The following is a 23639-nucleotide window of genomic DNA, read 5'->3' on the forward strand; positions in this document are numbered from 1 at the left end:
TACTCAGTGGAGGGTTATAATAGGCTTGCTGTCACATCTGGAGAATAGACCAGGGTAGCCTCAACGCTCATGTAATACATCTTTTTATGATTATCCAATTAAAGATATTGCATCCTTCCAGGATTCTGTTACTCAGTGGGGGGGGGGGGGGGGAAGTTACTGCGTAGATACTATTGTCTGGCTGAAAAATAGCAATATTGTCCTTCTCATTTGGTGCTGGTCTGAGTGCAAACTATTGAAAGTTAATCCCAAATGTGGTTTTAGTCCATATAAGAAATAGCATCCTGGGTCAGACCCATGGTCCATTAAGCTCGGCTTCCTGTCTCAACAGTGATGATGTCAGGTCGCTTGGAAGTACCTGAACATCCTAATGGGAAGATTAATTCCCTATTGCTCACTCCCAGGAGTAAGAGCTGATGATACCCATGTCTACTTGGCTAGTAATTATTAGTCTTGTTCCCCCCCCCAAAATTTTTGAAACCTATTTTAATGCTATATATAATATTAGCTCTGAAAACATCCTCTGGTACAAATTTCACAACTTAATTGTGTGTGGACTGAAAAAATCTTCCTTAAATTAGTTTTAAAGCTACTACCAACTAGTTTCGTAATGTTTCCTAAGGGTCCATAAAAGAATTTATTAAGCTGGGCTAGCTCCTCTTTTCTTCTCCAGACTATCTGGCCTCGAAGCAGTGGCGTCTTCTCTGTGGAGGGAAGGCTAACCTTCTGTGCCCAGGCACTGGAAACCACCTGTGTGTGTGTGTCTTACTCTTGCTCTTCGGGACAGGTACATAGACTAAACAGGCAGGATTCAGTTTTATGGAGCAACTGGTTCAAGAACCACTGAGAGAGGGAGCAATTTTAGATCTAATTCTCAGTGGAGCTCAGGATTTGGTGAGAGAGGTAATGGTGGTGGGGCCACTTGGCAATAGTGATCATAATATGATTAAATTTGAATTAATGACCTGGAAGGGGGGACAGTAACAAATCCAAGGCTCTCGTGCTAAACTTTCAAAAGGGAAACTTTGATAAAATGATAAATAGAAAAAACTGAAAGGAGCTGCTACAAAGGTAAAAAGTGTACAAGAGGTGTGAACATTATTTAAAAAATACCATCCTAGAAGCACAGTCCAGACATATTCCACACGTTAAAGGTGGAAGGAAGACAAAACAATTACCGGCATGGTTAAAAAGTGAGGTAAAAGGCTATTTTATCCAAAAGATCTTCATTGAAAAATTGGAAGAAGGATCCAACAGAAGAAAATAGGATAAAGCATAAGTGTTGGCAAATTAAATGTAAGACATTGATAAGACAGGCTAAGAGAAAATTTGAAAAGAAGTTGGCTGTAGAAGCAAAAACTCACAATAAAAACTTTTTAAAATATATCCGAAGCAGAAAGCCTGCAAGGGAGTCAGTTGGACCGTTAGATGACCGAGGGGTTAAAGGGGCACTTAGAGAAGATAAGGCCATCGCGGAAAGATTACACAATTTCTTTGCTTCGGTGTTTACTGAAGAGGATGTTGGAGGTACCCATTCCGGAGAAGATTTTCATGGGTAATGATTGACGGACTGAAGCAAATCAAGGTGAACCTAGAAGATGTGGTAGGCCTGTTGACAAACTGAAGAGTAGTAAATCACCTGGACCGGATGGTATACACCCCAGGGTTCTGAAGGAACTCAAAAGTGAAATTTCAGATCTATTAGGTTACAGAATTTTACTATCATTAAAATCCTCCATTGTACCTGAAGACTGGAGGGTGGCTAATGTAACCCCAATATTTAAAAAGGGCTCCAGGGGTGATCCGGGAAACTACAGACCAGTTAGTCTGACTTCAGTGCCAGGAAAAATAGTGGAAAGTGTTCTAAAGATCAAAATCACAGAACATATAGAAAGACATGGTTTAATGGAACAAAGTCAGCATGGCTTTACCCAAGGCAAGTCTTGCCTCACAAATCTGCTTCACTTTTTTGAAGGGGTTAATAAACATGTGGATAAAGGTGCCCCATCAGTGCACTTGACACACTTAGTATTTGGTTTACATTTCGGAAGCAGTTAGTGGGAGATGAGCAGCATTGGTCCAGGACCTCCTTTATCAATCTCATAGCTTTTCCCCCAGGAACGTCTCAGAAGTGGGCGATGAGGTGGGGCAATATGGGGCTCTCTAGCAGGTCGATACAGTAACGTTGAGTTAAAGATTCCCCGTCTGTAACGTGCTGGGAGCGCACAATACAGACGAGTAAGGCCATCCAGCGATACAGTCTCCAGTTTCACGCGTCCTTAGCGCTTCCTAAACCCTTTCCTAAACCCTTTCCGCACCCAGCATGTAAATGAACGAAAAAGCTGTATAATGAAGGAATTAGCTATTCCCCTGCGATACTGTAACGGGCACTGATATTATCTCCTCCGTAACCCGCTGTTCTGCCGCGGCCTTAACCTGCTAGTTTACCGCCTCCCCCTAGTAGGAGTTAGTATAGTGTAGTGTAAAAACATTGCTTACCCGCCCTGGTCCCGTCCGGTCTCCTGCAGCCCCGTCCGGTCCCCTCCTCCCGAAGCAAAAAAAAAAAACAAACGAAAAAGTAGCAAGGCTCGGGCCTGCTACGGTAAGTGTAAAAAGTGTAAAAAACAAAAAACCTGTGTGTTATATAAAAAAATAAAACAATTTTAAATACCTGTCGGAGGGCCGTGGGTCCAGGCGGCCGGTGGGCGGCGGGCAGCCATCAGCGGCATCCGGTAGTCCCTTCTCCCTTCCTCCCGATTTCGCACGGGCATTCATCCAGGCAGAGGGAGCCGACGGTGAACGACCTCCGGCTCCCCCTGCCTGGATGAGTGCCAAAATCGCACGGGCGGGTCGGCAGCGGGGGGGGGGGCCGGCAGCGGGGGGGCGGCAGCAGGATCCGGGAGTGGCGGGTAGGCAGCAGCGGGGTCCGGGGGCAGCGGCAGCAGGATCCAGGGGCGGCAGTGGCAGCGAGATCCGGGGAGCGAGTAGCGGCAGTGTGTTCGATCGGACAGGTAGGTGGGAAAAAAAGATGGCCGCCTGCACGGGGGAAAGCTGCAATTGGCCGCTGAAGACGTGACGTCACACCCCGTGACGCCAAACGTCGTGACGTCACGTCTTCAGCGGCCAATTGCACGCTTTTCCCGTGCAGGCGGCCATCTTTTTTTTGCCACCTGCCTGCCTGCTCGATTGAACATGCTGCCGCTGCTGGCTCCCCGGATCTCGCTGCCACCCCTGGATCCTGCTGCCGCTGCCCCCCCAGACCCCGCTGCTGCCTACCCGCCGCTCCCGGATCCTGCTGCCGCCCCCCCCCCCCCCCCCCCCCGGCTGCCGACCTGCCCGTGCGATTTTGGGAGAAGGGACTACCGGATGCCGCTGATGGCTGCCCGCCGCCCACCGGCCGCCTGGACCCACGGCCCTCCGACAGGTATTTAAAATTTTTTTATTTTTTTATATAACACACAGGTTTTTTGTTTTTTTACACTTTTTTACACTTCCTGGTGCCTGTCATTTCAAATGTCATTTGAAATGACAGGTACCAGCGCACCCAGGATACTGTATAGGCGCTGTTACAGCGCCTATACAGTAAAATGGGTTGCGCGGGCATAACCCTTCCCTACCGCTTCACAGCCGCGGCATGCATTTGCATGCGATTAGAAGAGAGAATCAGGCGTTAGGTCAGGAGAACTGTGCGTGCGGGGAGGAAGGGTGCGCCTGACACTGCCGCACTGTTTTTACCGCGGCCTTACTGTATCGAGCCGTAGGTTGGGTCAAATTTGGGATGGGAATGGTATATGCTCATTTGATTTGTTGTGTAAGCAATTTGTTCTACACTACCTGCAGGTGGTGTCTTTTAGCCAATCCCGGGCTGTCACAAGGGAATTAAAGCTCCCTATAACTCTGTTAGAGGCCTGTTGCAGTAGAATGGATGGAATCATTAAAGGCAATATCAAAAAATCTAAACCCTTTTATTGGGAATGCTGGGGTTTAAACCAAGGCATTTGATTGTGTGGGAGAGAGATTTAGGTGAAATGTTGGATGAGGACACATGGGGGGGGCATGTGTTTCCAGCTGACAGGGAAGAGTTCAATTGCCACAAACATATTTTATTTTTTATTTATTTATTTAAGGTTTTTATATACCGGCAATCATGAGCACATATCTTGCTGGTTTACATGGAACGGGAGTGCATTAAATACAACAACTAGAACTGTGGTGATCGAAGGAGCAGTTACAAATAACAAGGGTAGCAGAACTTGGATAAGAAGGAAGAGATAGGAAAGAATAAACGGTTAAACGGTATACAAATAAATTAAATGCTATGTAAAAATGGCATGATTAATGGCTGAATATTTGAAGTCCTTGGTTTGTATCTATAACGTGATATTAGATTGTGTCTGGGAAAGCTTGCTTGAATAACCAAGTCTTAAGTCCTTTCCTAAAAGTTAAGAGGCAGGGTTCCAGTCTGAGATCTGTGGGAATGGAATATATTGGAGAATGGATATAAATTTCTTTAAAGATGGTATCTCACCCCCTTCTAAATTACATGGGTTGTATCCCACTGCGCCAGACTTGTGCTGGCGAGTCCAGAGGCGTTCCTAGAGTATTTGGCACCTGGGGCGAATTCTTCCTTGGCAACTCCCGCCCCCCACAATATATAATTTTAAAATTTCCTAAAGATTTCACACACAATATATAATTTTAAGATTTCCTAAAGATTTCACACACAAGCTCCCTGTCACTCACCGCATGCGGTGAGTGACAGGGAGCTTGTGTGTGAAAGAGACACACACGTTTCCTCAGTCTCTCTCTCACACACATACAGGCTTCCTCTTTATCTCTCACACAGGATTCCTGTCTCACCCCCCCCCCCCCCCACACACACACACACACACGCGCGCGCATACACACACACACACACACGCTCTCTCTCTCTCTCATGAATGCACAGGCATCCTTTCATACACATATATGGCTTTAGAACAATCCTTCAGGCATTAGTTTTCTCAAAGTTAGGCTATTGCAATTCTATCCTACTAGTTCTCCCTTCCTCCTATACCAAACCGCTTCAGATGGTACAAAATGCGGCAGCACGAATATTAACAAACGCCAGAAGAAGAGATCACATCACCCCTATCCTAAAAAGCCTTCATTGGCTGCCAGTGCACTTCAGAATTCTCTACAAATCCATCTCCGTTATCTACAAAATCATTCATCAACATACTTCTATCGACCTGCAAATTCCTCTCCTCTTACACAATTCTTCAAGACCTACCAGAGACGCATATAGAGGTTCACTCCAGGTTCCTCCAACCAAAGCCACTAGACATATTACCTTGAGAGATCGGGCCCTCTCTACCGCCGGTCCCCCTTTATGGAATTCCATCCCCCCAGACCTAAGACAGGAACCCTGCCTCCCAACCTTCAGGAAGAGACTTAAGACTTGGCTCTTCAAACAAGCTTTCCCGGACTCCAGCTAATGTCCTTCAGCTGCAAGTTCTATAACACAACCAGCTCATTTAACTGTTCGTTGTAAATATTTAAAATGCTATTAACCTTTTCTTTCTCCTTCCTCTCCCAGTTTAAGCATCCCTGTTTTTTGTAACTGCTTTCTTCCGCACTACAGTTCCAGTTTGTTCTTTCTTTCTGTGCACCACTGTTTTAAAGTAAACCAGCATGATGTGATTTTATCATGAATGCCGGTATATAAAAACCTTAAATAAATAAAATATACTCACGCATGCACCCTCTCATATACACACGCATACGCACGCACACCCTCTCATACACTGGCACTCACTCTCTCACAGGGCAAGTCTCTCCCTTCAGCCGCCGGCGGCATCTTAGGGCTTGTTCTTTGCTGCTGCTTTGACTCCAGGAAATGCCAGCAGTGCTGCTGCCCTCTGCCACTGCAGCTGCTTGCTTTTCCTGGTAGGGTTTCCCCCACCACGTCACAGTTCCACTGTTCTTTGCTGCCCTGTGCGAAACATAATTGTGCTGCCCTCCCCCTCCCCTGATTCATTCAGTGTCTGTCCCGGGCCCATCAAATAAAGCCCTATCCCTCCTGCAATCTATATTTTTAAAAACGGACACCCCACCCCAGAACCCGTGTATAGGGGAAGGGTATTAGGTACCCTAGGCAAACCTTACGGCCTTGCACACACACCACCCCACACACCCCCACATACTTTACCCACACCCCCACAAATTACGCATTTATAACAAATTTTACATGAAAAAACATTCAAAAGTACAGTCTGCTGAGGCAAAAATAACATGCATATTATATTTACATGCACTCTTGTGGTGGGTTAAGAGGGGAATAACAGGAAGATTATTAGTGACTTTCTTATCTCAGACAACGTACAATTTATATCTGCTGGGCTATGTTTATATGGCTATTTTGGCCTTGTTTTGTTATGTTTGCTTGTTAATGGCACACAAATTTTAATAAACACTAAAAAGAAAAAAAAAGACCCTAGACCGTTGTTTTTGTCTACATGCCACCACTGTTTACAATCATAGTTCACAGCAAAGTTAAAACATAAGTATATTACACAACAAATACATACCATAAAATACAATTACCTATGAATTATCGTCAATGCCTCTGGTATTTCACAGCTGCTTGCTGATTTCACTCTTAACAATATGACTGCTCTCTTTCAATTGTTTTATCCTTCATCGCTGCTATCGAAGGCTAGTTTAAAGACCCACGTCTTAAGATCTTTTTTTTTTTTTTTTAACAATTTGTTAGACAGCTTTGGGGGGAGAAGGTCTTCCGAACTTGATGCTCAGTGCCCGCATCATGGCTCACCAATTCTATATGGTTCAATGCTTACACAAGTGTATTGACAAGCTGAAACCTCTGCTAGAGTTGCTGGACAGGGAGCAGGAAGGCTATTGTTATGGGCCCTTCTGAATGCAGAAGAGTGCAAACAATTTCTCCAGTCAGTGTATGACTCATTTGATACTTGAACAAGATCTTCTACAGCAGTTATTGGAGCACATTGGATGGCCTGGTTGACAGCCGGTAACTGCGTGAAGACGTTCATGACAAGTTGGCTGTCCCTTTGTTTGGGAGGCAATCTCTTCAGAGACAAGATCATAAGAACATAAGAAAATGCCATACTGGGTCAGACCAAGGGTCCATCAAGCCCAGCATCCTGTTTCCAACAGTGGCCAATCCAGGTCATAAGAACCTGGCAAGTACCCAAAAACTAAGTCTATTCCATGTTACCATTGCTAATGGCAGTGGCTATTCTCTAAGTTAACTTAATAGCAGTTAATGGACTTCTCCTCCAAGAACTTATCCAATCCTTTTTTAAACACAGCTATACTAACTGCACTAACCACATCCTCTGGCAACAAATTCCAGAGTTTAATTGTGCGTTGAGTAAAAAAGAACTTTCTCTGATTAGTTTTAAATGTGCCCCATGCTTACTTCATGGAGTGCCCCCTAGTCCTTCTATTATCCGAAAGAGTAAATAACCGATTCACATCTACCCGTTCTAGACCTCTCATGATTTTAAACACCTCTATCATATCCCCGCTCAGTCATCTCTTCTCCAAGCTGAAAAGTCCTAACCTCTTTAGTCTTTCCTCGTAGGGAAGCTGTTCCATTCCCCTTATCATTTTGGTAGCCCTTCTCTGTACCTTCTCCATCGCAATTATATCTTTTTTGAGAAACAGTTGCATAGATTAAGGAACAATATGCCACCATTTAGTCTTATCGATGGGAGCCAAGTGATCATCTTCCTCCAGCCATCCTTTTCTTTGCTTTTAAATGCTCCTTCTATCAGACATCCTTTCTGCCAGTTTCAATGGTATCACACCTCCCCTGTGCTACCGCAACAGTAGCTTCTGGCACGCTGTTATCCGCATGCCAGAGTTTGCCAAAGATACTGCAGCAGACTAGCCTCAACCTGGGCCTCGTTTTTGATGAAACTCTGCCATTTGGCCACAACCCTCCTCCGGTAGGGGGGAGGATTCACCTTTTCCTACAAGAGTGTAGACCGTTGGATCCTCAAAACTCTCAAATCTGGTTGCCATTTGCGCTTCTCTCATCTTCTAGCATTGCACCGATGGGTCCTTCTCAGTCGGCGAGCAGTAGAACCTGTCCCTCCCAAAAAAAACTTGGCAAGGGGGTTTTATTCTTCCATTTCCTTATCCCCAAGAAGTCAGGGGAATTGAGACCCATCCTGGATATGTGAAGACTGAATAGGAGCTTATTAAGGAAAAGTTCAAAATAAGAATATAAATGCCATGCTGAGTCAGACCAAGGTACATAGAGCCTAGCATTCTAACAGTGACCACTCCAGGTCACAAATACCCAGCAGAGATCCTCAGTAGTTCATCTATTTCTTATATTTCACTTTCAGGGTTAAGCACTGGCTTTACCAAGTCTGCTTGGCTAATAACTGTTTAAGGACTTCTCCTTCAGGAACTTGTCCAGTCCACAGTTTAACTGTCTGCATCAGGGGAACTTGTCGCCATTACGAAAGTGATCCTTCTACAATGGAAACAAATGCAAAGGGTTATATGGCTATATGTCAATCATGTTGTAAAACTCTTTTGTACTTCCGTTGTAGAAGAAAGGATCACTTTCAGAATGGTGGCATGTTCCTATGGTGCAGAGTTACTGTGCAACATTCTCAAAACACTGATCATTGTTGGATGTCTGTCTTGCAAGATGTCTGTGACAATTAGATTTGAGAGACTATTTGTAAATAAATAAAAATTGTATCTATAACTGAGACTTAATGAGTGTTTCTCTGTAGCACTCCAGGCTGTTGAGGTGTAACTATTTGAAGTCTCTCTTACGTGATCCTTGTGTTAAAGTGAGTTGATTTATTGGATTTTGTAATTTCTTCTCATGTTTAATTGGGCATAGTACTAGGAAAAAGGTCTTCTAAAATTGCCCACAGTCTAGGAAACATGTTCACTGTGCTTCCCAGGTATGAAATCAGAGCAGTTTGTCAAACATGGCTTGTCCTAAACTATGCAAAACACAAAGAACCAAAAACACTTGTTTTGTCTAACAAACTCTTAAGCAACCAAAAAAACAAAGTATAGAAAATTTCTTGTAAAGTGCTAATATACAGCAGTTTTGAAAATAATTTTTTACAAAATAGTATTTTTCCAAGAATATTTTTATCTTTTTTATATAATTTAAACCGCATCAGCAAGCCTGACAACGGCAGTGAACCCACTTGCCGTCGGGACTTCTCGTCATGTGCGGCATGGTATTTACCTAAATATTGTTAAAGTGTTTCTAATAGGAGGATATCTAACGAATTGCCTCCTATTAGAAACACTTTAACAATATTTAGGTAAATACCATGCCGCACATGACAAGAAGTCCGGACGGCAAGTGGGTTCACTGCCGTTGTCAGGCTTGCTGATGCGGTTTAAATTATATAAAAAAGATAAAAATATTCTTGGAAAAATACTATTTTGTAAAAAATTATTTTCAAAACTGCTGTATATTAGCACTTTACAAGAAATTTTCTATACTTTGTCCTAAACTATGACAGCATACAATAAAGGGGATGGATTTGGGTTGGTAGAAGAATATCTTCCAGTGGAAAAAATCAGGAGGGGGGAATAGGAGATGCAGAGGGAAGTGTATTTAATAGTTGGGAAGATGCAAGATTTGTGTTTTTCAGAGGAAATCAAATCCTATATTTCTTACATAATTATCTCAGTTGTATACCACTGGTACATTGGAGTTGCTTCCAGGCAAGGTGTTTTAAGCTAAGTATGAAGAATATAGTGGTCAGGTATGATATTTGTGCCGTTTCAGATCAGTCACTAATAATGTTTGAGCTGCAGAGTTTTAAGAAGTTTGAAAACATTTTTGGCCAAACTCTGAGTTGCTGAAAGGTTTTCTTATGCCTTTTTGTTTTCTCTTTAAAACAGCAACATAGAGCCACGGCTGCTTTGGGAAAGAGTAGAGAAGCTTGTGCCAAGACCAGGCAGTGGCAGCTCTTCAGGTTCCAGTAATTCAGGGTCACAACCTGGTTCCCATCCGGGCTCTCAGAGTGGTTCTGGGGAGCGCTTCCGAATGAGATGTAAGAATTTTTCTTCTGTTTTTTTGTTTTACAATGTCGGGGGGTGTTTTGGGTTTTTTTTGTTTTTTTTTTTTTTAATTTTCACTTTTGAGAGGTTTTCAAGAAAATGTTATAATTGAATTGACTGTACACGGACTATTTCTTGATCACTACATACTTTTATAGGTCTACAAATCGAGAAGTTGACATGGTTCAAATAGAAAATGTTGCACTAATCATAAACTTGGACTGCTCTCTCTAGTATTTAGCTGTGTTGAAAATGTTGGTGTTATGGAGTAGGAGCTCTTGATTTATGCTAGCTTGTGAAATTAGTTGGCAGTACTTTGGGAGTTTCATACAACTCCAGTGGTACCAGCAGATTAATGGGAAGTTGGGTTATACACAACAAGCGTGAAAATGAGGAAATTAAACTGGTGTTATGCTCCTGCCCGCAAAAAGCGTGGGCAGGCTCTTACCTTCTCACAAACAGCCAGTCGGGTTGCTGACGCTGCCGCTTGCTTTCTCCCTGAATCAGCTGGGGCTGTCCCCGCAGCTGTTCCCATGCGGCCGGCTTCTCTGTTCCTGCCTTCCCCCGACGTGCTGCTGCGATCCCGGGCCCTTCAGTCAGCAGGCCATCTCTGCTGGTGCCTGCTACAGCCCGGGTCCTTGCCTGGCTGGGAAGCCGTCCCTGCCAGTGCCTGCAGCCTGCTACAGCTCTCTGCTCTGCCTGCAGTCTTACCTCTCCTCCTGGGGCTTTCTTCACGGCATGGAGCCGTTCCTGCAGTCAGCTTTTAAATCTGACTCTGTCTCCATCTGCTGGCAGGGGGGCATAACCCATTGATCCTGAGTCCATCTGTCTACACTAAGGAAAACAAAATTATCAGGAAAGTAATTTCTCGATTAATGTGCTGGTAGCACTAGCATTGTATGAGACTCATAAACTGTTGCCAACTAATTTTATATACCAGTGTAAATCAAGAAGTTTTACTCCATAACGCCAGTATAGACACGTTACTTAAAATTAAAAAGTATAATTTTTTCTATGATTAAACCATGATTCTCTTTTTTTGTTTGTTTTTGTGGGAACTTGCTGGGATTTAGCATCATCAAAGTCTGAAGGTTCGCCATCTCAACGTCATGAAAATGTAGCCAAAAAATCAGAAGAGAAAAAAGAAATCTTTAGACCCAACAAGCCTGCTGTAAGGTCATTTTGTTCCATGACTTTATATTGTCGAGTTTATTGATGTGAATATATTGAGAATGTTGCACTGTAAGTTATTTTAAAGTATTTTTTAATAGTTTTGCAATTTGCCACATGTGTGAGAGAAAATATATTTGTGGTCAACAGGCGAATGGAGAGTCATGACTTTTGTTTGGTCAGGATAGTCTACAATACCAACTGATCTGTGGAGTTTTTTGTTTTCAGTTTTTTTTTTTTTTAACTGACCAGTTTTCTCTCATACCTTTTTCAGCTTCCAGTTCAGTCAGAACCAGGGCTGGGATATATACTACCTACCTTCACAACTACCTGAGGGTTTTCCCCAATCTTTTTTTTTTTTTTAATTCCCTGCTAACTTACTTTACTCTGCTTATTGCATGACGACCAATTCCTCCCCCCTGGGGGTCTGTGAATCCTGCCGGTGCAACATCCCCCAGCATTAGGCAGCCTGAGGAATGGATCACTCATTTTGGGGATCAAACCAGGATCCTTTCTTGTGGCCCTTGAGCAACCAAAATGCTCCTCCCCCCATATCCTTTGTTTTTGCTGTGCTCTGTGGAATGTTTTTAGCATTTTTTTTACTGCTAGTATTCAATTCCAACCTATTCTTCTATGACGTTGCACTAATATAGGTTGTCCAGGAAAATATGCTGATTGTTGTACTAAATATTTCTGTGTGAGTGCCAAGGAATGAGAAGTAGTCTGGGTTTTGCTCTGTAATTTAGGAGAGTGAAAGTGCACAAGACAGACTTCTGCCACTGACTGTATAATGTGGGGCAAGTCATATTCTCCCTAAGATCTCTACAGTCCAACTGTAAACAGGTTATTGGCCATAATCTAACTTTCTTTGTAAACCTTTTTTATTCCTATTTTGTCTATAGCAATTTCTTAGGAAAAATGAAGTTTTTTTTAATTAAATTAAAAAAAAAAACAGTATTTTGATAGTTGGGGGGTAGGAGTGAAAAATCAAAATAGTTCTTGATCATTTTCACTGTCTGTGGAATGCATAGGTTCTCTACGTGGATTAGTTTGTCGGTCATAGAGTCTTAGAATATAACTGAACTTCAGACAAATTTCCTAACCTGAAGAACCTGCTACGAAAGCATCACAAGTAGCAGCGTTTTCTCATTCTTAAATAGAAACTATTGACTCCAAACATAAGGAAAATTAATTTTTTCTTGAAGATGGATTTTCCGTATGCAGCTTTGTGGGAAAGGGTTTTACTTTCTTGTTAGGCAGATCTAACTAAATTCCTTAAAATTACTGGCCAGGTCCTCAAAAGTTCCCTTTTTTTATTTTTTTTTATTAGTGTGCTTCACCATATTCATCTCAAACACTGCATTTTGAACTTTAAAATCCAGTTGTATTTCCTTGAATGCATTTCTGTACTAAAATTTTCTTTTGTTTTCATATATTTTATCCATCCTGTTTCCTTGGCTCAATCATGGCTTTGTATCATCGTCTATACCATGACTGCAATGCTGACTACTACAGGGCGAAGTGGTAAGTGAGGTAATATTTGTGAGCATTTCCGAAAAGTCTTAGGGCTATGCACGGTCAGATTCTTCAGCCTCGTGAAATGTGAAGAGACTGTGGGAGAACGGTGGGGGTGGAATTGTAAGGAAAACTTCATGGCTTCTTTGCAAAGTGGCCCACTTAGTTCAATTCCATGCCGCTGGAAGAAAATGCCCATTAAACCTGGCTTTCTGTGGTATGCTGTTCATCTGTGTGGATGGAAAAATGTTGTACACAACTTGTTATGCAGATAAGTAGTGGGGATCGTGTTTAATTTTACATTTATAATCCGCCTTTCAAAAATAAGCTGAAGGCAGATGTTAAAAGAGGAATGCAGTGAATTAAACAGAGCTCTGGATGCCTTGGGCCATGCATAAACCTTGGGATAGCAGTCATGAACTTGCTTGATTGCATTGGCTCCCCCATATTTTCGCTTTGCTTTCTGCTGTGCTGAAATAAGAGAAAGTAAAATTATTGTGTAGGGAGGAAAGTCCTAAGCAGGACGCTGTGCAATGGTGGAAGTTTTCAAAGCTACACAGATACTTTAACCTGTGGACTTTGTACCAGTTCTCAGATGGAAATCGTGTGCACTTTTGTTTAAAAATTACCCAGGGAAAGAGATTATCTGCAAACATTTGCACTTGGGTAAATAGCTATTTGCCTGTATAAATGGCTTTTGAAAATTGCCCTCCGTTTGTAAAAATGTTTTAAATAATCATGAGGTGGGTTTTTTGTTTTTTTTTTATTATTTTCCCCACCCAGTATGTGATCTGGCAGCGATACGCAAGGGACAGCGCACTTCTTTTAATCTGTCTGCTCCTTCCACCTTCCTCAAATGGTGTTTTATAGACCTTTGTTGTGATGACTTTCTCTCTTTGCTAGGATTTAACTGCCCTGGCAAAGGAACTACGAGCTGTGGATGATGTGCGGCCTCTTCACAAAGTCACAGATTATTCATCGTCTAGTGAGGAGTCTGGGACAACGGATGAGGAGGATGATGACATGGAACAGGAAGGAGTGGATGAATCGACCTCAGGACCAGAAGATAGCAGAGCAGTGTATGTATGCTTCCCTTCTTTAAAGGTTTTTATTTTTCAGCATGTTTTTTTTTTTTGTTTAAAATTATAGTGTGTTCTTTGAATTTTGTTAAACTTGAACTGCAAAAATGTATAGCTACCTGTTTCTGCAAGCAAACTCTCGTATTAGATGGTAACATAATTCACATTTTGACTTAATGTTACATTTCCAATAAGTCACCTAAGTCTCGGTGATAGTAATGAAGTGATTATGCTCAGCAATGTGTACCCAAAAAAAAGTGGAATACTCCCAGTGTGTGCATCAACAAGTGGCCCACTGATGTCTCATTTTTTTTTTCACTTTCTTTTGTGTTTGGTCGAGTCATACAGTTCAACAGGACACAGTATGCTGGAATTCAGTCATTGCAATGTTCATCTTTTGATGTATCATCCTGTCATTAATTTTGTCTCTGGGGCCTATGCTGACAGAGTGCAGTAATAAGGGAAAGCCTTTTGATCTGAAAATTTCTCACAGGACAAGCAGGATGTCAGTCCTCACATATGGGTGAAGTCATCCGGAGCTTTTATCTCAAAGCTTCTAGAGCTTTCAGCTGGCTCTACTGAGCATGTGCAGCTGTAGTGAAAACCCTGCCCCTAGGCAGACTCCCTCAGTCTGTCTCTTTCCGCAGAGCCATATGGTCACGGTTGGAGCTTTGCTTTCCCTCTCAGCTACGGCTGAGATGGTTCTGAAACTGCAGAAGCTGTTTTTCTCTTAACCTGTGAGATTTTTTTTTTTAACAGATTTTGTTTATTTTGAGGTGTCCCGTCCCCCCCCCCCCCCTTTTTTAAGCGTTCTCTCTGTCAGCCGCATGGCAGGCCTGGTGAACTGTGCAGCTTGGCAGAGAGGTTCTTTTCCCTTACTAAATAATGCTGCACCTGCAACTTGTTTGTGTTGTCCTTTTCGTCCATTTGTCTAGAAATTTGTGCCTTGTGAGACTGGCAGTCTGCAATCTGTGTGGTCAAGAGTAGGCCTCTAGCTTGAATTCATATCCAGGCAGGAGTTCTGTGAAGTTTCGTCTCACTGCTGGACAGCGACGTCTTAAGGCAGCGAAGGAATCCAGGAAAGAATGTTTCTGTGGGGAGGAGAGCGCATGCTCTCTGTATTCCTGGGAACTAGTCTCCAGGGGCCTAAGTTAATCTTTACCTCTAGTGCTCTGGGTGACACAGCTTCCCCTTTGTCAGCTTGCTCTGGCAGTGCAGTCGTCTTGTAGAAGAGGGTGAGCAGGAGCCTGAACAATCAGCTCTGCTGCTGCTCCATTGGTACCATGCCCAAAATCATTTGCCTATGTACGTCTGTGCCAGTGCACAGATGGTCAATGCTGGAAGTGTAGCATTGAGTGCATTGGGTGCCAGCGACACCATCAAGCACTGTGGGCGCCATTGATGCCAGTGAGCACCAGGATGCCAGCGAGTGCTGTGGATGTGAAGGCATTGAACGCCAGGGGCGCCTGCAAGTGCCATTGAGCTCCATTGGCACCATCCATGCCTTCAGTTGTGTGGGCATGGGTGACTGTGGAAGCATTGTAACCACAACCTTCGCCGTAGGGCATCAAGATGCCAAGGCCATCTGCGCCATGGAGGTCAGTGCTGCATGGGTGCAGTCGGCATCAGATATTGTGGCGAGTCCCTGGAACGCCATACACACCAGGGGCATCCTACCACTGAACATGGTAAGAGCTAATATAGCGTGTCGAGCACCATCAGCACATGCGCCATGGTATGCCTTGAAATTGGGCTGCAGGAGCTACTGATCATCCTCAAGGGCCATTGACAGGTGCTTGCAGTCTAAGTGTAATGTTCCCACTGGAGGGGTAGCCCGTTCATGCTTTGGCACACTTGTTTCCACTCCATCTGACCTAGGAGATCAGGTGTCTTCTTGCAGTCACTCGATATGTGGAGTCTACCACAGACCCTGATGTATTTTTCCACTTCCTCCGTCAAGCAAGTACTTGGGTTCTGTGCCTGTTGATCCTATCAGCCAATCATTGGATGTATTTTTGTGTAAGCAGTCTCACTTTTCAGATGCTAATGCATTACAGTTTTCTTTCTGGAGGGCTCTCTATAGCCCCAGATTATCTTTTCGGCTGTCTTGTGACACTGAAGAAAACTATTCTTGGTCCAAAAGCTCTTGCTCTTGGTTGGTGACTTGAGCCTTTTCTTGTCCCCAGGAGATAGGAGGCCTAGTGGAGCATGACAAGGCTCACACTGCGGAAGCTCTGACTGCATTTTATGTGTAGGGAAGTGGGCTTCTTGCCCTGAACTCACAGCATATAAGAACATAAATGCCATACTGGGTCAGACCAGGGGTCCATCAATCCCAGCATCCTGTTTCCAACAGTGGCCAATCCAAGTCACAAGTTCCTGGCAAGTACCCAAACATTAGATAGATCACAAGCTACTATTGCTTATTAATTACCATAATAGCAGTTTATGGACTTAACCTCTAGGAAATTATCCAAACCTTTTTTTAAACCCAGTAACACTAACTGCTGAAACCACATACACTGGCAATGAATTCCAGAGTTTAACTATGCGCTGAGTGAAAAATCCTTTGGCAGGGATTGTTGCTGTGCAATGGGGTTTTTACTCTGTATCCTGTGGGTCTCTGAGGTGTAGAAGCAACTCCATTTTCATCCTAGACCCTAGAATTTTCATCCTAGACCCTAGAATTTTCATCCTAGACCCTAGAATCCATGTTTTTTACTCTCCCTGTTTTAATGTAACTTCTCATTTCTACTTATACGTTAATTGGTATCCCCATGTTCTAATGTAAACCGGTACGATAAGACCTGGTCTTGAGTGTCGGTATAGTAAAAGAAGTTAAATAAATAAATAAAATAAACTACTCAAGTGGTGCCTTGGCACTTTTGGTTATTCCTCCCTTTTCTGATTTTTGGGCAGCCTGCAGCTTGGGATTCACTCATATATGAGGACTGACATCCTGCTTGGCCTCAGAGAAAATGAGGTTACTTACCTGTAATGGGTGTTCTCCAATGGAGAGCAGGATGTCAGTCCTCAGAAGTTTTGCCAGCCTCTCTTTGGTGTAGGTTTCTCCAAGTATTGGCTACATCATGGACTGAGGAGCTCTGCCTGGGAGGCAGGGAGGTGACTACAGCTGCACGTGCTCAGTAGGGCATGCTGAAAGCTCTAGAATATCTGGGATCAAAGTTCCATGCCGGGCTCCTTTGGATGACTTCATCAATATGTGAGGACTGACAACCTGCTGTCTATTGGAGAACACCTGTAATATGTAAATATCTTCCTTGCATTCAGTGTTGAAATTATGAGTAGAAGGGAGATTAGAGCACAGCCAGCAACAAGAAAATCTACTTAGAGATTAATTTTGAGTAGCTATAACATATACCAATGGGAGCTTATGCTATTAGATGTCAAAAAGATTTGATAAGTTGTTTCATCATTTCTCTTTTGATGAATAGCAATATGATGATTATGAAGAGCCAATGTAAATAGGTCTGGGTTGTGATGGGGTTTCTTGCTTGCTAAATAGGTCATCTCTGAATCTAAGCAATGGAGAGACCGAGTCGGTGAAGACCATGATTGTCCATGATGATGTGGAGAGTGAGCCAGCCATGACTCCTTCCAAGGAGGGCACTTTAATTGTCCGACAGGTACCACCATTTTCTCCTTGTGAATAACACTGTCCTTGACCATTAACCTGCTCACTCATCCATGCTAGTTTAGTCTTTCATCATGCATGATGATCTTGATGCCATTAGAGAGGTAGTGGCAACTCCTGATGAGGCATTAGTTTGCATGTTCAATAAGTAATGACTTCTCTGCCCCTAGCTGCTTCTTACTACTGTTGCATGCCTGGCTCTTGACACTCATTCTGCTACCTATCAGAATATCTCCAGATATTACAGAAAAGATGACTCTCCAAGAAAAACATAATGCAAGCAGTCTCCACCAGACAAATCTGTCTTGCTAATTTTTTTTCCCTTGTTAGTGCAGTTGGTTTTCAGATTTTATTTTGTTTTTTTAGGGAAGGGAGATTTGCATTACTTTGGATGAGTGATGATTATGCATCCCTGTATACTGAAACTAACCCCTGCAATGAGCGCTGCTTGAATGATAGCCCTGTTTTCAGTAATCCTATTTTGTCAATTTTTAATCTGAGTTTTTAACTGGCAAACCTTAGTGCTTGCAAACTTAAGGTGTAAACACTTCATGCTTGATGTTCAAATAGGTAGGTTAAGGATATTTGGTGTTTGTTTCCATTGTGCAGAGCAACCCAACAAAAGTGAACATGAATTAAAGAAATACAATTACCCTTTAGTCAATTTTGCCATCACATTTATTCTTCGATAAGATAATTTTGAGCTCGGATGAACCAAGTTGCTTTAAAAAAAACATGCTAGCCAAATGTAATGTTTTGTGAGCACTGAAGTCCTAGCTCCATTTTCCTCTATCGAGGGCATCCAGACATGAAGTATTTGTCTCTGTTGCCCGTTGTTTTCTTGATACGGGCTGTAAAATACAAAAACAGAATTTAAGTTGTAATAGGGATGTAGGCATTTAAGCAGCACTTGAGCAAGACAGGTGTGCCTGTTTTTTCTACAGAGTACAGTTGACAAAAAGCGTGCCAGCCATCATGAGAGCAATGGCTTTGCCGGTCGTATTCACCTCTTGCCAGATCTCTTACAGCAAAGCCATTCCTCCTCCACCACCACCACCTCCTCCCCATCCTCCAGCCAGCCGACACCCACCATGTCCCCACAGACACCCCAGGACAAGCTAACTACTAATGAGGTATGTCTCTCATCACAGCTGGCTGCATTCTCATAGGAATATACAAGTAATGCCTACTAGTTTAGTGAACCTCTGGCAGTCTCCCCACTCTGTTTTGACCACTTTCCATCCATATAATCATTTTCTCATCTATAAGATACTTAACTTCATAGGAGATAAGTCATCTCAACACTGCCAATTTTGTTAAGCTTTTTTCCTCATTAGTCTTACCTGCATGGCTTATCTTTCCCTTTCCCCCACCAAACTGTTATGTTCAGACCAGTAATTTTAAATTTCCTAGCTTGCAGCCAGATGGACTCAGGACCAACGGGTTATGCACCCCTGCCAGCAAATGGAGACAGAGTCAGACTTCAAAGCTGATGTCACCCTAGATACACTCTTGCAGTGATCTCAGCCCTTCAGTTTTTCTCCCGTCTCCAACAGATGGTGTACGTACCTCTCCCTATGGGGGATTGCTGTACTTCGTGGAAGGAGAAATTCTACAGTTAAATTGGAGAAAAAATTGAGCCCTGCTCTATTGTGGTGTTACCTAAAGGTCCCCTCCCCCAGTTAAGAATTCTCGAGGTGATTTCCGAGATCCCTCCGAGGTGTGCCTTGTTCTGGTAGCCGGTTCCTAGCGTGGACTTCGCTGCTTAAGCAGTTGAAAGGCAGCAGTTGCAAGAAGCTGAGCGTGGTGGTGATGGCCAAAGCCTCTCCCCCGTAGCCGGAGACTCTCTGTACTCAGCCGGTAAGCTCTAAGCCTAGATAAGTTTAAAAAAAAAAAAAATGTACCTCCCGATTCAGAGACGTTTGGAGAAGTTTTTGGTAAGACTTCCTCCGATCTCCTTGCTTGGCGCGCTGTACGGACCTTGTTCCCGATCCCATTGGGGTAAGGGGAAGTGGGCTTCCGAGCGGATTGAGCGGGCTCCCCCCCCTCCAGTGGGCTAGGCCCCCGCTTTAGGCTTGGTTGGCACACTGCGTGGTAGGTCGCAGCAGCACCATGTTGCACGCATCTTTGTGCGTGACGTATTGCCCTCCATAGAGTGTCAGTACACACAGTGCGTCAGCTGTGCATACTCTCTGCATGCATAACGTCGCATGTGTGCATACGTGCAGAATACAGGGAAAGCCGGGTGCAAGGGCTGTGCATGCGCCTCACTGCGTCCCGCTTAGGCGCCCGAAATCTGTGTGCATAAAATTTTAACTGCAAGCAGACAGAACGCAACGTTACCTCTGCCAATGGCTCCGGCAGCCAAGAAACATAAGTGTTTTTTCTCTCTGCGCTACTTGTCATATTAGGCCTTCACAATCTGACCTAGTTCCAATTTGTCAGCACTGTGAGGAAGCCCAGGGAGAGTTGGCCTCCTGGACTTTGCTAAGTCCGCCGCCTCCCATTCAGAGCCACAGCCTTAACTGGATCTGAGTATCCCCGTGACTGGGTCATCCATGGGAGAGGGAAATTTAGCGGCACCTACCCCAGTACCTCCTGGATTAGCATTGACCCGGCTGCCTTCTCTGGGGGTGGAATTTTTCCAGGGCCTTCAAGCCTTTGTGCAGGTGCAGTTTGCTACCTCAATTTCCCCTTTCCAGACGGAACCTGAGCTGGTAAGCCCTCCCTCTCCCTGTCCTTTCGGGAGACCTTGAGGCATGCCCTGCCTTAGCAGGGGTATCCCTGGCAGGGACACGGACGAGGAGGAGGATACGGATTCCTTGGAAGATGGGGAAATTCCCCCTAGCTTAGAACTGTATTTGACCATCTTACGGTTTTTCTATAGAGACGATTTTCCGGCCCTGGTTTCCCAGACCCTGAAGATGCTGGGAATTCCTGGAGCAGACTCTGACGGAACCAAAGAAGAATCCCATTCTGATTTCCCTACGGAAAGCCTCTTGCTACTTTCCAGTACTGGAAGCCATCCAGGATTTGATTGTCCTGGAATTGGATGCCCCAGAAGCAAGTTTTAAAGGAGGGATGAGCGTTTGAAGCTCTGTACCCACTGGGACCCGCAGTGAGAGAGCATTTGCGTTTCCCTAAAGTGGATGCACTGTTCTGTGCTGTCTGTAAGCCAATAACTGAGGAGCAGCCTTAAAGATGCGCACGATAGACGGAAGGAGTCCATCCCTAACCAGGACTTTGACACAGTAGCAGTGACCTTACAGATTGCTTCTTGTTGTGCCCTGTTAGCTCGTTCGTGCCTACTCCTCTCTCAGGAGGTGGATGACTCAAAAGTGAATTCCAGAGTAGTAATGGAACCTTCCGCTACCTTTTTAGCTGATGCGGGCTCAGATCTAGACCATACTTCGGCCAGAGGAGTGGCCTTGGTGGCATCCAGAAGACAGCTATGGCTGCGGAATTGGTCAGCAAATGCAACCTCCAAGGCAAATCTTACAAAGATACCCTTTCAGCGATCACTCCTTTTTGGAAGCGATTTGGAAAACCTGGCCAGTAAATGGGGTGAATCTCCAGTTCCTCGGCTACCAAAAGATAAGAAAAAGCAGCTACAGCGCCCCCCCCCCCCCCGCCTATAAGGGGTCGATCCAGGGGCTTCCAACACTTTCGCTCCTACAGACACACAACATTTCAGAGGTCTTGTCCTTTTGGGAGGTCTCAGTCCTTTCAAAATTGACAGACCAAGAGAGGGGCAGGCTCGTGTTCAAGTTTGTCCCGAACCCCACAATGAAATTTTGCTGACCCATCCCCGGAACGAGGAGATAGGATGTCTATTGTCCCTCTTCTACCCATGGTGAGTCAAATGAGTACTGGAGGTCAACTGGAATTTCACAGTACTCCTCAGGACATATTCATGTCTCATTGCCACTCCCAACACAAGAAGCAGGCAGTGGAAACTACTTTTATGGCTCCTCAGGATGAGGGCTATAATCCCAGTACCTGCGCCCAAGGGAAATATGGGGCGTTTTTCCATCTTTAATCATTCCCAAGAAGGAAGTTTCCTTTCACCCTTCCTGGACCTCAAGAGTGTCAAACGACATCTATGAATGAATCATTTCCGCATAGAAACCCTACGTTCCATGATAATGGCCATACAACAGGAGAGTTCTTAACCTCCCTGGACCTATTAAAGACCTACCTACATATTCCAATCCATCAAGAACACTGTTTCATATGCTTTGCGGTACTGGTTGCCATTGTTAGTTCTGGGCACTGCCCTTTGTCCTAGTCACCACCCCCAGAACATTTTCCAAGATTATGGTGGTTGTAGCGGCAGCATTGAGAAAAGAGGGAATCCTGGTGCACCCGTACTTGGACGACTGGTTGATCCAGACCAAGTCCGTGGAAGAGAGTCTCTGGGTGACCTCTTTGCTTCAGGAGCTCAGCTGGGTCATAAACCTGGACAAAAGCAGTCTCAAGCCCTCCCAGCCCTTGGACTATCTGGAAGTCCGGTTCGACACAAGCAGGGCAAGGTCTTCCGTACACGCGGATAAGGAAGTTGATGCCCAAGTGCGTCGGTTGATGAGCACAATATGCCAGAATGTGTGGAGCTATCTCAAAGTTCTCGGCTTGATGGCAGCAACCCTGGAAGTAGTGCCATGGACTAGGGCACACATGCGGCCACTTCAACACTACTGTCACATTGGAAAGCGCAGTCTCAAGACTATTTAATTTGTCTCCACTTACCGATGAGAGTATGCTCTCTGCTCCAGTGGTGGCTGCAGGAAGCTCATTTGAGCATGGGTGTACCCCTGTCCTCCCCAAACTAGCTGGTCCTCACAACAGATGCGAGTCTCCGGGACTGGGGAGCTCACTGTCAATAACTGGCGGCTCAGGGACATTGGACTGAGCAAGAGACTCTCTTGGAACATAAACCACCAGGAAGCCCGTGCAGTCAGATTGGCGTGTCTACAATTCAGCCACAGATTCCAGGATACGCAGCGACGGTAGCGTACATCATACGCCAGGGTGGAACCAAGAGCCAGCAAGTGTCACAGGAGATAGATCTCCTTATGGAATGGGTGGAAATACATCTACAGATGATCTCAGCTTCCCACATCGCAGGAAAAGGCAAATGTCAGAGCAGACTTTCTAAGTGGGGAGAGTCTGGATCCAGGAGAGTGGACGTTGTCAACCAAAGCCTTTCAGCTGATAGATTGCTGGGGTCTCCCATCCATCGACAAGCTGGCTGTATCCCACAATGTAAAGGTTCTTCGCAGAAGGGATCCAGTGGCCCTGGGGATTGATGCTCATGTTCAGACCTGGCCGGAAGAAGTTACTATAGGCCTTCCCTCTGCAGTCCTGCTGGGCAGGGTCATTCACAGAATCGAGCACCACAAGGGATTAATCCTACTAGTAGCTTTAGGTTGGCCCAGGCGTCTCTGGTATAATGACATGTGGAGACACTCCTGTGCCTCCCACCGCATAGGGACCTGCTACAGCAGGAACCAGTCCTTCATGAGGATCCAACTCCATTCTTTCTAAGGTCTGGCCCTTGAGAGGGCTCACCTGATGAAGCGAGGATATTCTGAAGCAGTAATTGCCACCGTACTCCACTCTCAGAAGTTCTCTACGTCCCTAGCGTTTGTGCGGATCTGAAGAGTATTTGAGGTCTGGTGAAAGGAACGCAGTATTTCTCTCCCCCCCCCCCCCCCCCCCCCCCCCCCCCGTATCAGGGGCAAGGTGAACGGAGCCTGCCTATCTGCTCATCTGGACATGGCCTGTTTTCTGAAAGGGGTGAAGCACCTCTTGCCCACCCCTACGGTGGCCGGTTCCCTTGAGGAATCTTAATTTCGTATTGGAATTTGTGACAGAACCCTCCTTTCGGCCACTGCGCAATATTTCCTTGCATTTATTAACCTTGAAAATGGTATTCCTGGTGGCTATATGCTCGGCATGTCGCATCTCTGAACTGTAGGCATTGTTGTGTCGGGAATCGTTCCTCTACATGACTCCAGGAGTGTTACAGCTTCGTACCATTCGATCCTTCTTGCCCAAGGTAGTCTCGGAGTTTCATTTGAATCAATCCATTTTGTTGCCACCCTTAGATAATCACAAGGACGCAGAAGAATACTGCCACCTCT

The 23639-nt window shown here is 44.6% G+C and overlaps 1 protein-coding gene across 9 annotated transcripts in view; it reads left to right on the forward strand.

Annotated features, from left to right (window-relative positions):
* Window positions 1-23639, forward strand: part of MAP4K4 (mitogen-activated protein kinase kinase kinase kinase 4) — a 491439-nt gene that overhangs the window by 371313 nt on the left and 96487 nt on the right. For 5 of the 9 annotated variants that reach the window (XM_029604813.1, XM_029604806.1, XM_029604807.1 and 2 more), the window contains 6 exons: window positions 9919-10070; window positions 11151-11248; window positions 12763-12780; window positions 13666-13841; window positions 17368-17488; window positions 18441-18629. In XM_029604813.1, the coding sequence (XP_029460673.1) occupies window positions 9919-10070; window positions 11151-11248; window positions 12763-12780; window positions 13666-13841; window positions 17368-17488; window positions 18441-18629 (754 nt within the window). The remainder of the gene's footprint in view (window positions 1-9918; window positions 10071-11150; window positions 11249-12762; window positions 12781-13665; window positions 13842-17367; window positions 17489-18440; window positions 18630-23639) is intronic. The other 4 variants (XM_029604811.1, XM_029604814.1, XM_029604808.1 and 1 more) reach the window with 3 other exon arrangements.

Source organism: Rhinatrema bivittatum, chromosome 5, assembly GCF_901001135.1.
Source record: "Rhinatrema bivittatum chromosome 5, aRhiBiv1.1, whole genome shotgun sequence".
In the NCBI taxonomy this organism is placed as follows: domain Eukaryota; kingdom Metazoa; phylum Chordata; class Amphibia; order Gymnophiona; family Rhinatrematidae; genus Rhinatrema; species Rhinatrema bivittatum.